Here is a 16638-nt window from a genome sequence, read left to right as displayed (position 1 = left end):
TTTTTAACCTTTCAGACAACTTTTTTTGTGAGACATTCTAAAACAAAGCCACTGGAAATGACATTACTGCATAATTATGAAAAATAAACAGAGAAGTGCGCATACATGTTGATGAAAGAAGGAAAGTCAAACACATCAAGGAGGGCTGTGGGAGGTAATGAGGATTGGTGGGAGGAGAAAAGGTAAGCACAGGTGTGCTGAAAACTGACTCCCAGCTAGTCTGTGAACACAGTACACAAAGAAGAATGGAGCTAAATTTGTTGGAGAGGAACAGTAAAAAAACAGGTGAAGACAACAGAGCTTTTGAGTCAGAGGTAGGTCAAATGTTTACAGCCTTGTTCCTTTTTTTCCTATTATTGAATTTAACACTTGAGAAAAAGGTTTCATGGAAGAAAACAAACGTTTACTGCTGCACATCACTAGAGAGAATTTAATTGAAAACCAACTTTCACATTTAATGTTCTATTGATCATAACTTCTTTCTTTTACAGTGTCTGAGTCTCGAATTTCTTTAGTGATGAAGTGAAATTTATACAGTTCTCCAGGCAGTCAAACCGTATAAGCTATAGAAGTTCAGTTCTCCTAAATATTTTCAGGCCACATGTCTGTACATAACATTTTTGTGTTAAGCTATATTGTTCTTTTCCTCAGACAAGAAACTAGTTTCCCAATTTGACAGCAACACACCTGTGTGCAGAGCACCTGCTCAGTGCACTCACAAGAAGACAGTCGACTTTACGTTTACATTTTGGTTTAAAGTAAACATGGTGTCACTGTGCAAGCATCCTTGTCTTGGTATGTTTTTAGTATGATTATCCTGTGTGTGTGTGTGTGTGTGTGTGTGTGTGTGTGTGTGTGTGTGTGTGTGTGTGTGTGTGTGTGTGTGTGTGTGTGTGTGTGTGTGTGTGTGACAGGAGCAGGATCAGATTAACGCTGACAGCTCTTCAGAAGTTAAAGAAGATGTACACAAAAGGACAAACCCCCATAAGAAAAGGTTGAGTTTTTGTTTCTTAGCCAAACACTAATGTATCTTGAATGTAATTGCTCACCATCTGCTAAATGATAATCATTCCTATGTTTCTTTTTAGTGTTACATTCATGTTCCCTCCTCTTATCTACCTCCTCATCTTTCTTCTTTTTGTTTGCCTAGCCTGCCGGAGAAGAAAATGGAGGAAATCCACAGCTGTTTAGCTGAGCACAAAGAACTGATCCAACTCATAATGAACTTGGTTTTAGGAGCAGGTAAAACATCTAAGTAATATCTGTGAAAGTGTAAGTGAGACCCTGAATGGCTTGTGTGTCTCTTTCTGGGGCCCACTATGTGTTTGGATTCTGCCTGAGTGTCAAAAAGAGACTGTTTTGTTGAAATAAGACTCCAATCTGAGACTGAACATGTCCTTTAGTTTCTTTTCTCCATTTAATGCTTTTGGTCATACAGCATGTCTGTACCACACCACTTTGTCATACAGCATGTCTGTGCAGCATTTTTGTCACACTCACATTCTGTTTCATAGGTGTAAAAATAAAAAAAAAGCAATCAAAGTGTAAGTCACGTACATGCCAGTGAGCTCTAGCCAGTTACGGTTTAATTGTAATCGCCAAAATCAACCACCTTCTGCTTAGCGTCATCATTTGATCGGGTAATATCACAGGAAAAGTATATTTTGGTAGTTTCTGGTGAATTTAACTGGCTGGCTGACCAGATTAGCTGATGTAACCCAGACATAACCCATTTACAGCATTTCTAGTCTGATGGTAGAGGATGAAGTTGTCCATCAGCAGTGTTGGGAAGTAACGATTAATTTTCGTTACTTTACCTAACGAAACTACTTTTCTCTGTAACTTCTAACGTAGCGCGTTACTTTTGTCATTCTGTAGTGCCGTTATAGTTCTTTTGAAATAAATAGGTGCGTTAGTTGCATTAGTCGCGTTATAATGAAGCACTCCCGTACAACCATCTACAATGGAAGGCAGCGGTGCCAGCTTTGCAGGATAGAAGTACAACCATTATTTTGAATTTGTGGAGGTAAAGGCAGACGACAAAAACATTGTTGTGAAATGCAAACTCTGCCCAGGGCAGAAACGTTTATCCACGTCGAAATCCAGCAATGCTAATCTTTTAAAGCACCTGACCACGAAACACACGACAACGAAACTAGTCACTGTTACACTGCCAAATGAGAGTGATTCTGGTTTACAAAAATAAATATTCCTGTCAATATTATTTAATCTATTTGTTGTGTTTTATTGTTCCACTACATGTCATAACAATAGTAGCTATAATGATAAAGTTGACCTTGCTGTCACTGACCCACCAACGTTTTTTTTTAAGTAAAGTAAAGTAAGTAGTTACTAGTTACTTTTATAATTTAGGAACTAGTAAAGTAACTAATTTCATTTTCTCAGCACTAACTATAACTATAACTAGTTACTTTTTAAAAGTAACTTTCCCAACACTGTCCATCAGTATAAGCAAACTCCATTTCCACACTTTTGGCTACACCACCAAAAGCAATTCAGTATTTGGTGTCTGGCCCAAATGTTAGTATGACCGCTGTGCAATCTGGAATCAAACTGCCAACCTCCACATTAAGAGATAACCTGCTCTACCACCGAGCCACAGCTGCCATGTTAGGGCCCAGTATGTAACAACAACACAAAATATAATAATAATAAAAAAAACCTCAAAATGTAATAACTAACCTAAAAGTAACAAGTTGCTAATATTAAGTGCAAAAAGTTACATTTTGTGCTCAGCTTTTGTTACATCATCAGCTAGTCATTACGTTTTAATTTTTATCAAATTTTGGGTCTTTGTTATGTTCCAGGCTCTAACATGCCCCGGTATAGGTCATGAAATGTGAATATTCATTTTTTTTCTCTCTAGTTTGATCACTGAGAAGAGAAATTGGTTTGGTTTTCTCACTCATCAGTTGCTGATTTAATGCAGAAGTGTAAAATAAATGCATTTCATCAAAACCGAAACCACAAGCACACCAAGCCAACAGAAGCCAATCTTCACAGCAAAATTACTACACCTTTGTAACCTTGTTTAAACCAGAGTGAATTTATAACTTATTAGTCTTAAATTTTTCACTTTATGACTTTTGCCCATATAAGGGCATGACTGACTTGACTGACAGGCCGGCACTCAGTAACTGATAGCAACAAGGCTTAAGGTCCACCTCAACTCTGCTTCTTTACCTGATCAACAAGAACAAAGTCTGGTTGAGTCTGCTTTTCTAACTGGAAAAGCACTCAGAAAGCCGAGCATATTGTGATTCTCAAGAGACACTTTAGTCCTACTTTAATTGTATACTCCCTTTCAGCAGACTGTCTGCTACAATGTGGTGTTAGTTGCAGGTTTGTACGATAGTTTCTTACCAGACAGTGTTGAAAATTATGATGACCCAGTACATATTTCATATACCGGATCTAAGTATCCATAATATTCTGGATCTGGATCAAACTTTTACATCTGTCAGAAAATATTGTGATATTGTCTTATACTGTTTTGCAAAGCAATCCGACCATTTATCGTGTTATATACACATACCACGGAAGTAGCCCTATCACAATGATAAAGAATACTTTAAAAAAATCCAGGATCCAGATTGATCCAGATCGCTTCCAAAATTTAATCAGTTCTTCCTTATCCCATTTTAAACATTTCGTTAAGATCCATAACTTTTAGAGTTATGCTGTTTCCAGACAAACAGACAAACTCTCCCAAAAACATAACCTCCTTGGTAGATGTAATAAGGCATCTGCCACTGATTGGCTGCTCTGCATTGGCAAAGTGTGATGTCACCAAGAGTAAATCCATGTATTACACAGTCTGTGGTTAAATGAGCCTTTCTGCTCTGCTTTCTGGAGCATGCCGCCATTCAGTGTGTATGTGTATGGCGAAATTTACCACAGTAATTCTTTAATTGATGAAACAAAGTCAAAGCCTATCAGATCGTAGTATGATGTACAGGCTAAGTGTACAACTTGAGTTGTAATGAGAACCATGGAGGGCCCAGGCATTTAATCTTCATGTGTTCAGTACACACCCTTTATCATGTGAAGACTCAAAGAAGAAAAAATAATAAATGAAGAAAGAAATAATAAATGGAGAGTGAAATAATGTGATTTCGCCTTTAACAAGGCTTCAGTCTGTCACTTTTACACTTATCAGGATGTGATGCAGCGGTAAAGAAAAGCTGTGTTTGAATAAAAGAGGTCAAAATGAGCGCAGCGCTACAGGATATAATTTAGATTAATTCTAAATTTGTTTCAGGAATCGTTTCCATAGTGATAGCAGCGTGTGTGCTGAACTTCCGCCGCGCTGTTGTGCTGCTGGTCATCTCCATGGTAACGCTGTTCTTCCTGGTCTGGGATTGGGCAATGGAACGCTATGGCGACAGGGTGTGGGAGGAGCTTCGACCTATCAGAGAGCTCCTGAGCAAAAACTGGTTCTGGATCAAATGGTGAGAGGGATTACAAACTGTCCACTTCCTATTTTAATCCCATCCTCTGGTCACTGGAGGGAGAGCAAGGGTTATTTTTTTCTTTAAACTTTAATAATACTGAAATACACAAAGCTCTGTCCCTGTAGCTGTAACTAATGATTATAATGTGCCAGACAGTCCAGACAGATTGAAGGTTCCTCTGTCTCCCAGCAACAACGATGTCCTCAGGCTGAGGAAATTCATTGTTTGTGCAATCAGCATGAGTACTGAATTCAAACAGAGCAGGATAAAGGGAACAAGGGCAGTTAATGGCCAAGTGTTTGAGGCACTGCTGTGTGCCACAGTGCACATAAAGTCAGGTAATTGCACCTGCCAGAGGACACTTCAGTGGCAGTTACCTCTGTGGAAAAGTAAAACCATAGCAGGGAAAAAGTCTGACAAATTTTACAATTAAATTAGAATCCAACACATTGAAGACAAACCAAGAAAAAAGACAATTTGCATCTATATTCATCATTTTAATTTGTCTTAGAATGTGTTTGAATTATTCTCTGTTTTTGATTTATAAAACCTCCTTTCTCTTAGAAATATTTGCTTATTTTTTGATGTCCTTGTTAATGGTGTGTTGCTTTTGCATGCATGAGTTAGTCTGAAGAAGATGCCTAAATAAGAAGCCTGGGCAGAGCCTCTGTAAAAGTACAACAGCCCCTTTCCAGGCCTTTTCTTATACCTTATGACCTGCAATTTCAAGCCTCTGGGTAATCCAACTTTGTTAATTGTTTTACTGTTCTCTCCTCCATTTTCTTTTGTTCTTTAAAAGTAGGGTCTGCAGAAATCTTTGTTTGTTGATAAACTCAACATTCAAACTAGGCTCCTCCTCCATGGCTCAGTGCCAGCAGCAGCGGGCACCCAAGGTCCCCTGACCATAACTGTAGTTGTGTCCCAAGTCAGGGACTGCAGCCCACGGATGCTGCTGCCTTCAGGGGATCAGGCCCTCTCAGTCTGTCTAGACCTCAATGGCTGAACTGAATTATGATAGTCTGGTCTACAGAGCATTTTCTGTTTGTCACTCTTGATGTTGCGCAGCGCCGCTCTCACCAATCATCCTGACATTACTAACGTCACATAAATCATAACTACTTTAACTTTTATAATTTATTTATCAATGCCTTTTCCTTAGTAAATGCTGTACGGCAAACTTCTCAAACATATATAAACCAGACCCTCTCATTTAAAACAGTTTTTATTTTATTATTGATTAAGTATAATACCACTGTGTATTCACATGTGATAGAACAAAGTTAAACAAAATATACATTTTCAACATTTAAATAAGTGCTAGGGAGGATTTAACATTAGATTTTAAAAAAAAGTGTTTGCTGTCATAGATGTAAATGCCATTTTTTAACAAAATCTTCAACAATGTTTTCAGAAATAAAATCGCAGTTGTTGCCAGAAATCCTTGACAGCTGGATAAAATAGGAGTTGTCCTGGGGGTTTGGCCGTGTTCATCAACTACAGCGTTCACATGCAACGAATCTTGGTGCTGTGAAGGGAGCACTGAATCCATGTTCGCAGCACTTGAAAGGGAGGTCAGATTTGTCAGCTGCATTTTGGAGGCGCCTTTAAAATGGGACAGCTTTCTATGCACCGCTGTGATGTAATGGGTCTTCAAAATCAGCCTTTGTAGGCTGCGGCCTCTGAATTGGGACACAGCTTACATGAACAGGTACTCTAGCTCAGCAACCACCAATAGTATTGCTTTTGTACATGGTAGGGACTCGAGAGCCATGCACCTGACTTGGCATCACAAGCTAATCACTGGTTAGTTTGACACCTGCTCAGTAGAAAGGAAACTCGCATCATTCTAAGTCCCGAGCTTGCGTCCAAGTGCCCGAAAACGAGTGAAAGTTGAGCCAGGCTTCATCCTTGTTCAGCTAAAAGCTTAACTGTTTAGCTGTTTATCTGCCACGTCCACTATCGTAACTGCTCAGGATTGCTCCTTTCACTCTTGAATCAACACGTAAAGTCACTTGTGCACTGGGCTCGCTGTGATTGGCTGATGTAACCATGATTACTCTCTGCCCAGAAATGCCCCAGTACAACCAAAACATCAACATACAGGCAGAGGCCAGGGTTGAGGCAGACACACACGATGCCCAGAGGTGATGATTGAACTGGATTATTCCTGTAAAAGTTGATGATTCATTGTTAAGGAAAATCTGCAGCTTCTACCTTTAAATAGAGGGTATTGTGCTTTTTTTAAGCCTGCTTATCTGGTATCCCATAGTAGTTTTACATGGAAGAAAAAAATCCCTATTTTCTCACAAAGGTGTTTAGAAAACCCTTATTTCTGTGTGAAACACTTTCTTTTGGCTGCTTCACTTTAAATTTTTCGGTCCACAAACACTGCATCTGTGCATTTCATGTTGTTTTGTGTTAAGATGTTTAAAGCAGTTCTCAGTTTTTAAGCTGTCAATCCCTTGACTGAATTTTCAATTTTATTTTTTCTTTTCTTTTCATTTATTTTTTTGTTTTATTTTCTTTTTTCTTTTCTTTTCTCTTTCTTTTGAAAATTGATACTGCTGTTAAAGCTGTGTGTTCATACACTCTGGTCAACAGATGTCCCCTGAGTCAGGTTCTGTTTGAGTTTTCTGTCTGTTCATGTTGTTGTTAAGCTACTTTCTTATCCTCACTGTCTCTCTCTGTCTCTCTCTGCAGGTCCATCTGCCTCATGCTGCTGGCGGCTGTGGTGTTGTGGTTGGCACTGGACACAGCCCAGCAGGGGACCAGACAACTTGTGTCCTTTTTTGGTTTGCTGCTCCTAATCTTCTTAATGCTGCTGTTCTCCAAACACCCATTCAGGGTAAGCAGCAAGCACAAACACACACAGAGGCACACATACACTGCTGAAAAACTGCTTGTTGATCGTGAATACGTTCATGTTTGCTGCAGTGGTCATGGCAGACTCTGCTGGCTGGTGTTGGGCTGCAGTTTGTCTTTGGTCTGCTGATCCTCAGGACCTCATATGGTCTAGGGGCACTGCAGTGGCTTGGAAAACTAGTAGAGGTACACACATGCAGGCACACACATACACAAACAAACAAACACACTGTACACACACTAGAAACAAGAAAAACTACAACAGTGATTGCTTTCGTGTTTCTTTTGTTTGATTTATTTTGTTTGAGTTCTCTTTTTGTTTTTATATTCTTTATTTCATTTTATACTTCTTTTTTTAACTCTCTGGTCTGTGGCCTTCCTTTCTTGTTTCCTTGTTTGTGACCATTGTTTCTTTTCATTATCGTCTTTTTGCTGTTTTTCCCTTATCTCCTTCTCCCATTCTGATTTTGTGAAATGTTTTTGGTAATCTTATCATTTCATTTTGTAGTTACCTTTTTGTGTTCCCTTTATTGGCTCATTGTTCCCTTCCTTTGTGTATTTTCTTTCTGTCCCCGTTATCTAAGGTTTTATTTATTCTTTTAAAACTTGTGTTTTTGTTTCCACTTTATCTCCTGGACTTTTTTTTTTTTCAAAATATATCCTTCTCTCACTCCTTGTGTTCTTTCTTTTACCCCATGTGCATTTTTGTTACACTTAGTTTTCTTCTTCCCATCTTTTTGTGACATGCTTTTCTTGTTACCTTGGTTTAGCTTCCTCATTTCCTTCCTCTGTTTTGTTCATCTCTTTAACTGTTTTCTCTGTTTGGATTGTCATTTGTTTGTTTTCCTTGTTACCTACTTTAGTATCTTTCCAACATTTTTCCCCAATCTTTATCTGTTGAGTGTGCTGATGGTTTTTTTTTTTCCAAAACTTTCTTTGTAGCTCTGAAACATATTTCACCTCAATCTCAATTTAACTTCTAAAATTTAAAAATCTTGAAATCTAACTTCTCAAACATTATAAGGATAGCGTTCTTCCCTTATTTAACTCTTCAATTCTCCTTTTTCAGAATTTCCTGGCCTTCACAGATGTTGGGTCCAAGTTTGTTTTTGGTGCCAGTTACAAAGAACACTTTTTTATCTTTAAGGTATGAATCATAACTAGTATAAAGCATACACTCACACTTAATACACTTTCTGGTCAACAGAATAAACCAATCAAAACATTATATTCATACTGATAACGCAAGGAAAAGAAAACATGTCATATAACATATAATGATGGTCAACAGGGCACACCAGAGTAAATGTGTGACAAATATTTGTCACCATAATTTATTAGAAATTTATTTAGATAAGAAAATTGGACGCTGTTTGAACAAATATATTGTAAATGAAATTTATGTGTGTTTTTTATTCCTCTGTGACCTCCTGTAAACAAATTAATTAAATTTAATTTCCAATCAGGACTTTAGTTAGTCAATGTATGTTTACCATACTTATTAGTGCTCATTGTGATGATGGTGATAAAGATTGCTGACTCTTTCCAGGTGATGCCAATATTGGTGTTTTTCAGTGCTATCATCTCCATCCTCTACCACATTGGCTTCATGCCCTGGCTGGTTCGTAAGGTAAGATTGATGAGAAGAAAGTGTTCAGACAGAGAGACACAGAGATGGAGAGACAGAAATGGGGGGGGTGCTACACTCAAACAAAATACTTCATTTTCTACTGTTTAAAGAACACAAGAGAAACAATAATGAACTTGAAAAAACTTGAAATGTTAATTTGCGTATTTTATTCAATCTTTAGACATGCTTTTTTCCCCCCTGTGCAACGCTGTTTTTCCCCCCAGATTGGATTCCTTATGCAGGTTACTATGGGAACATCTCCAGCTGAGTCAACGGCTGCAGCTGGAAATATATTTTTAGGACAGGTAAACGACAAACCATGGTCATGAAACCATCTATAAAATTATCTTAATCAATGTATTAGCTAAAAACTTGAAAAACTCTCCTCCTTGGCTTTTATTTTCAGATAGAGTCCCCTCTCCTGATTCGTCCGTACATCAGTGGGCTAACTGTCTCTGAGCTCCATGCTGTGATGACTGGAGGGTTTGCCGGCATCTCTGGTACCATCTTAGGAGCTTACATCTCATTTGGGGTGAGGAGGCAGATGTAGGGGATGGAGAGGGTAGAGGTGAAAATGTTATCTAAATGAAGTCTTTGTGAAAATGAGGCATTGAAATAAAAAAAAATACAGGGGCAAAGGAAAAACTTTTATGAATGTTTTAACTATAGACTATAAAATACTTCACACGGTCTCTGTGACATCACCCATCTATTTCGGAAGCAGAGTTTTGAAGCTTATCATCATCTGCTGCCATATTGGAAATTCTGACTCAACCTAACTTTGAGGCTACCTATCGAATGATACTAAGGATCTCTTTGAGGATCCCGACTCAAAGTGTTTCAACAACTTTTGAAGTGACTGTTCTATGGACAAAGAATTGGGATGTTTGAATATGTTTACTTGAACCTTTCAACTTGTATCATGTCGGAGGTATTGTCAAGCATTATGTTACCAGGCTGTTATCTGACCTGATCTGAGGTGCATCAGGAGACTTTCAACGTTCATCATAAGATGAATGATTGACCATTAAACTTCTTTCTTGTTTTGTTTTTCCACCTCTTGAGGTCAGTGCAACTCACTTGTTGTCAGCTTCAGTTATGTCGGCTCCTGCCTCGCTTGCCATTGCCAAGTTGTTCTGGCCTGAAACAGAGACCCCTCGTGTGACAGCAAGTCAAGACTTAAAAATGGAAAAAGGGTAGGAAAAGTCTTACTTGAAGTGACAAAGACCCACAAATTACAAGTTAAAGTTGAGATCATCCACAGAGCTGTCGCACTTCATGTCATGTACAGCAGCATGCTGATGACACTGTGCTATTTCAATAAAATAACACACTGTTCACAGGGATGAATTACTCTGCAATTATTGCTTGTGTCTCCCCAGAGAGAGCACCAACCTGCTGGAAGCAGCATCCCAGGGTGCATCTTGTGCTGTTGGTTTGGTGGCCAACATAGTCGTCAACATCATTGCCTTCATGGCGCTGTTAGCCTTTTTAGACGCCACTCTGTCCTGGCTGGGAGGGATGTTGGACTATCCTCAACTCAGCTTCTCGGTGACTATCAAATCCTGACACTCTTTCAAATATGCCTTCTACACAACTATCAAAGCATTAACCGATACATCACATTCAAATGTAGCTGTTTTGAAAAGAAAAATGGGCATCAAGCATTGCTACTTTATTTTCATTTTGATAATATGAAAAACTGTCATACCTCCTCTTTAACATTTTTTTTGTATTCCCAAAGACACTGCTATTTTCTCATTAGTGTTTCACTATTAAACAGTAACGTAAACTAGGTAGTTCATTTATGTTAGATTTTACGTTAACTTACCAAATAAGTTGCTTTTACTTGGGATAACAGCCAGTCAATCTGTCACTTTTCTCTTGGAGATATGTGTCAATGAAGTATTAAAATTGCCTCTTTTTTTTTAAATTCCCCATGTTTTTAAGATTTTTTAAACTGTATTAAAGCGTAACAAATTTTGAATAACATTTTAGTCTCTCACTTGAGTGTTTAACTCCAACAATGTGTGCTGCTTGTATACCGTGAGGGTAAGGATTGTACTCTTTCATCTTGTCTCTGCCACAGCTCATCTGCTCGTATGTGTTCATGCCTCTCTCCTTCATGATGGGTGTTTCCTGGGAAGACAGCTTCATTGTTGCTGAGCTGATTGGCATTAAGACGTTTATCAATGAGTTTGTGGCCTATCAGAAGTTGTCAGAGTTAATAAAGAGGCGTGAAGCAGGAGGGCCTGAATATGTGGACAATGTGAAGCAGTATATTTCTGTAAGTGTCATTCCTCTTGCCTGCTGTTTATAGATTTAATTATGTCAAAACAATACAGAGCACAAATGCACATTAAATGTCATTATAACAGCCTTTTGTTTTCAGCTCCACTCTGAAACCATTGCCACCTATGCGTTGTGTGGATTTTCAAACTTTGCATCTCTGGGGATGACGATTGGAGCATTGTGTGAGTAGCACCATGAACTATTAGATTTCTAATAGACTATCAGAGTAGATTTCAGTAACACCACACAGTCGAACAGGAACATGTTTGTTTCTGAGTTTCCTTTTTTGTGTGATATGCACTTAAATTTGTGACTGAGTGCGTATCATTCATATTCAGCACTTAATCATCAATTTAAAAAACATTTAATCAGAGGAACACAGCTACAGGAATGGGTGTGGTAGAACCGTCTCATTTCTACACACTGTGGAAATGTAGAGGATGAAAATATTTCTAGGCTGCCATGAGTGGGAGTAGTTGGTGACAATCCATCTGTTACGTTTAATCGAGTTACAGTGCGTAGGCTGAATGAGAAGTAAAGTCTGTTTCATATAGTGGCTGCCATAGGCTGGAAAGCTGAAGTGTATTTAAAATACATCCATCGTCGTCCTCCAGGATCTTCAAGCACACAATGTCAGCACATTTTTAAATTCTGATGACTGCATTCATAACACTTATCAGCTTTCTGTAAAGTAACTGCTGTCAAGTGTGAATGTGTGTTCTTTTTTAATTATCATGACGATGGTGGTACTGAAAAAAAAGACCTTGCTCGACAAAAAGCTTTTCTGACAGAAAAGTTTCCAGTAATAAAGGTAGTAGAAAGCTGAGATAAGGGGCAAGATTTTTAAGTTTCCAATCCAGAGTAACATAAAAGGTAAATACTCTCAAAAATACTCTGTAGAGGTACTTTGAATGAATAGGTCATTCTATCTAGATGGGCTTTGAACTAAAACTGATGCACAGCACATGATGATGTGCAAAAATCAGTAAAGTAATTGCCCCTGAAGTGAACTGACAAACGGCAAAAGGAGTAGAATAAATGCTGTCAATGCAAGCAAAATTTTGAGAGAAAATAACGCATTTTAACTGCAAGAAGTCAGCGATTTATTTCATATTTCCTTTTATTTTAACATTTAGTCTTTATTTTTGTAGCATCGATGGCTCCAGACAGACGTGCTGACATCTCCAGCTGTGGTTTCAGAGCTCTGATCGCAGGCAGTGTTTCTTCTTTCATGACTGCTTGTATTGCAGGTAACTGTTTCTTCTTCTCTGGGATAACATGTAAATTATGACTAAAAGTTTGGTAGAATTCAATTTTATGTTTTAGATTAAAAAATATAGATGCTAAATGAGATTTTTTAATCTCTTCTGGCTGTAAATTTTTTCTGATAGATATTAAGTCTTTTGAGAGAAATAACTGCAGTACGATCAAAAAAAGTAAACTAGATAGATAAACTTAGATATTACACAATGTTTTAAATTCAGTCAATAACTGTAATACAAAGAAGACTCTTTATTTCATTTTGTTTTGTTTTCATCAGATAAAAATGCTGACATTGTTGAGTGCAATGATTAACTGCAAATCTGCAAAATCTAGGAAAGACACTGAAATTCAACATTCCATATCTATGAAAGTCATTCATGCATCAACAGTATCATTTAACACCCCCCATCAGAAAAAGACAGATGATATCCAAAATAACTGAAACCAGACGTTTCTGGGAGTTTTTAGGTCTGTTGTATGTCGCTGAGCTTCACTGCCCACATTTCCTGAGCACCGAGTTCAACAACACCAGTGTTACCATCAGCTCACAACTGGTCACCTGCTGCAAACAGCTATATAACAGGTATGTGTTTGTACCTGTGAGTCTCTGTAACAAGCTGACGTGTGGCTTCTCTTCATACCTGTGTTGTGATCAGAACAACTCTTTCAAGTTAAAGTTTGCTTATCATTGTTGACCTTGCCTCGTAGCTGATATCTCTGAGGATTTAAAAATCACAAACAGCTTTCAGAATGAAAACCACTTATGGAGCAGAGATGTGCTGTGATTCATTATGTGTGTGTGTGTGTGTGTGTGTGTGTGTGTGTGTGTGTGTGTGTGTGTGTGTGTGTGTGTGTGTGTGTGTGTGTGTGTGTGTGTGTGTTTGTGTGTGTGTGTGTGTGTGTGTGTGTGTGTGTGTGTGTGTGTGTGTGTGTGTGTGTGTGTGTTATTCACAGTGTCACAGTGTATGAGCCACTGAACGTGACGATTGGAGGCGGATTCAGTGACGGGAGCCTTCAGGGCTGCTGCGCACTTTCACCCACTACACTCTTCAACTGCAGCCTGGTGCTGTGAGTCACTGTGAACAAAAACATTTTCCTCAGTGGAGCCTAGTGAATGTTTATACAGCTGCGTACAGAGCTGAGTGATGATATCATTATTTATTATTTGTTTTTGTTGTTATTTAATGGAACAACTTGTGGCAATAGCTTTAAGTCTTATAATTAGTTTTACGTTCAGCTTCATGATTGGTTAAAACGTTCAACTTTATAGCCAGCAGGGGCGTATTAAAATTAGCTTTTTTAATCACGTTTTCTTGAAATGTTCAACTGTGTTAGATTCCTTTTTTTCTATACTCTTAGATGACATTTAATCAAATAAGATCTGCGTTTGATTTATCATAAATGATACTCAATTATGCCATATGTAGAAGTGCATGCAGCAGAGAATGATTGTGTCTTAGAGTTCGGAAAAAATGTATAATAGTGTTATTAATTAATTATAATTGTATGAATATAAATGAATTTCTGAGTGGCTTTATTTGTGCCCCATTTATTCAGGAAAAAGACCTTTTTTTCCAGTACACATTTTTTTCTCTGATAGAATGTATATCCTTGAGCAATTACTGGCACAAATATATTTTTTAAAAATGTATATAATATAATAAACATTCTAACGGCTAATGTGCTTTTTTTCCCACATGCAGCTACCATTTCTTGAAATATGTCATAGATGTCGTGTGGCCAAAGTATAACCTCGTAGGGTGTGAAAACTGTCACAAATATCTGTTGAATTAGAGAAAATGCATCGTAAATATCTGTCATTAAAGAATTAATACAAGCAATACAGTAACTGCCTTCATGACTGGCTTTGGCATAAACTGACATTTTTAAAAAGTAGTGTCATAACATACCACTAGATGTCACTAGTGTCTTCTTTACTCATTTGGGTGATACAAAACTGAATATTGGATTTTTCAGGCCACCATAGACCAGTCAGTCAGACTTGCCTGACAGGCAGACCAGTAGTTTGCACGTCTCATTAATACAGCCAGAACTCATCCACCCAGACTGCCCCGTGGATAAAGAGGATGGTATCAAGGGTGGAGGGGGGGCGGGGGCAAATGACAGTCTCTTCATTAAATCCAGCACAAGCTAAAGGTCAGATGGCTCCCTCCTGGGTGGGCAGGAGGTGTGTTCACACGTGTGAATTTCACACACCCACAGAGAGGGAACATTAGGCTCAGCCATCAGATGCTGTCACATATTTTTTGGCTCTGTGTCACCATGTGTCCCCTATAAAAAAATGAATAATTAAATAATCCAAAAACAATTTCACTGAGCCGGTTGTCATGTCAGACAGATTGAACAAGAAATACCACAGAGACTCGAAGCTGTTGGACAGAGAGGGAGACTCAAACACCAAGTCTCTGGGAATTCTCAGCATGGTTTTTGATCTCTGGGTCAGGGTTCAGAGCTTTGGGTAAGAAGCATGAACAGTATAGTAAAATATATGTGTAAGTTGGTCAAAAATGTTGATCTAAATGGGTCAGGATTTTCTATTTTTCACCCTTGTGTTTTTCCACCTGGTCTTTCAAGCTTGCTATCTTGGAAAAATCAAGTTTAACTCTAAGGCATTTTTCCAAGCTAAGGTTAAGAGCTGCAACTAAAATTTTGTATCTGAGAAAGAGTTAAATGTTAAATGCTTATTTCTACGAGTTTTTTTTTTCTTTTTCATTTTATTTAAGATGTCACTGCTGGGGAAGAGAGTAAGTGAAAGAGTTTGGGAAGAAGCATGGTGAACTAATGGAGTATACATAAGAAACTCAGGGATATAAGGAAAACAGAGCGGAGACGGTTGAGTAGGAGGTTCATACACAGGGATATCCAATTGTCCTGTCGCAACACTCCAACTCAGTAAGAGTGGGATGAGGAGGATGAGAGAGACTCTGGATGATGGAGATGAAGTTATTATCCACCAGCCGTGTGCAGAAGAAAGAGCGGTATCCAGAGCCTTTCTTAGGAAAACGAGCATGTTTCTAACCTACTGTTCTGGAAACAATGGGGAGTCTCTCACTCTGAGGCCCTTCTCAACCTTACAACATGTGTAAATGATTTAGTGTTCCCGCAATATGATTCATGGCTGCAGTGAAAAGTGACAAACATCTGCTGCTTGAGCACTGTCTTCCCTGATAAAGTATCTACATTTAGGATAACAGAAAGAAAAAAGACGAGAAATAGAGACAGTTTGATGTTCGATGTTTAAACTAATGACAGCAGTTTAGATCATTCCATCGTTGGTACCATTCCCCACTTTCAGGATGTGGCAAATTGTCTTTAAAGCTTTTAATGGGTCATAAGCTTTATGGATATGAGGATAATGATGAGAGTAATTGGGCTGAGCTTGTGTGGACAATTGTGACTTCTTTATATCTGCTCCAGAGTTCCTGGTAATACACCTATTGGTGAACAGCTTACCATCTCTGACCAACACCTCATGATGATAAAACACATGTCTGTGCATTGTTAGGTCTAACATATGAATGTTGCTTTTTCCACATAGATCATTATACTGTGTGAATGGGCTTTAATAAATGGTTCATTTGCTCAGTGGCCATTATCACACAGTGGCTATATAACTCATGCATCAGGCTTTGGTGGGAAGCACAAAAACCATATTAATGCTTCACAATTCCTAGCTGTAAGTTGAGCAAACCATTATCATTTCATTGCTCTTTAGATTTTAAAACTTGGAGTGAAGTCTGACCATAATCTGGCTCAAAAACATTATATTTTATAAATGAGAAAATCCAGATTTCATATAGAAAGCAGCATAACTAAATGGCTGCTGGGTATTGATACAGAAACTAGTATGAAATTTCCCAGCTGAAGAAAAAGGTTGCCTGGAATTGGAAGAATGCAACATTAAAGGCTGCATGTGTGTTGCTTACATCCAGGAACACAGCAGTATGTCACACTTATTTCTTGGTCCCACTAAAAGGGTGTGCATTACCCACTGTCAGAACCTGTTTTCTTTCTTTTTCTTTCCTTCATCCAATGCTGTGCGCTCTGTTCTGTACAGTCTGTTTTAGTAGTAGTAGCTTCTTATGTTAATTTAAA

General features: G+C 38.3%; 1 protein-coding gene across 1 annotated transcript; it reads left to right on the top strand.

Moving 5' to 3' along the window:
* Positions 1-245: 245 nt before the first annotated feature.
* On the top strand, positions 246-13691 carry LOC141790067 (solute carrier family 28 member 3-like). The gene is made up of 17 exons (XM_074669697.1): positions 246-314; positions 915-994; positions 1151-1242; positions 4283-4472; positions 7176-7320; positions 7410-7523; positions 8407-8484; positions 8887-8967; positions 9192-9272; positions 9374-9499; positions 10033-10163; positions 10350-10518; positions 11057-11254; positions 11360-11441; positions 12411-12509; positions 12991-13105; positions 13477-13691. Exons 1-17 carry the CDS (start codon positions 246-248, stop codon positions 13592-13594), a joined length of 1968 nt encoding a protein of 655 aa, XP_074525798.1. The 3' UTR covers positions 13595-13691.
* The last annotated feature ends 2947 nt before the right edge of the window (positions 13692-16638 follow it).

The sequence above is a fragment of the Halichoeres trimaculatus genome, unplaced genomic scaffold (genome assembly GCF_033239565.1).
Source record: "Halichoeres trimaculatus isolate MK-OKI-2021-1 unplaced genomic scaffold, fHalTri1.1 fHalTri1_scaffold_5, whole genome shotgun sequence".
NCBI classification, from domain to species: Eukaryota; Metazoa; Chordata; class Actinopteri; order Labriformes; family Labridae; genus Halichoeres; species Halichoeres trimaculatus.
Note: the sequence above shows the minus strand (reverse complement) of the source record. Positions and strands in the feature narration are given on the sequence as shown.

Coding starts and splice junctions, on each gene's coding strand:
- LOC141790067 (XM_074669697.1), top strand. CDS start 246: ATGGAGCTAAATTTGTTGGAGAGGAACAGTAAAAAAACAGGTGAAGAC. Junction 315..914: donor ACAGAGCTTTTGAGTCAGAG/GTAGGTCAAATG, acceptor TGTGTGTGACAG/GAGCAGGATCAGATTAACGC. Junction 7,321..7,409: donor TCTCCAAACACCCATTCAGG/GTAAGCAGCAAG, acceptor TGTTTGCTGCAG/TGGTCATGGCAGACTCTGCT.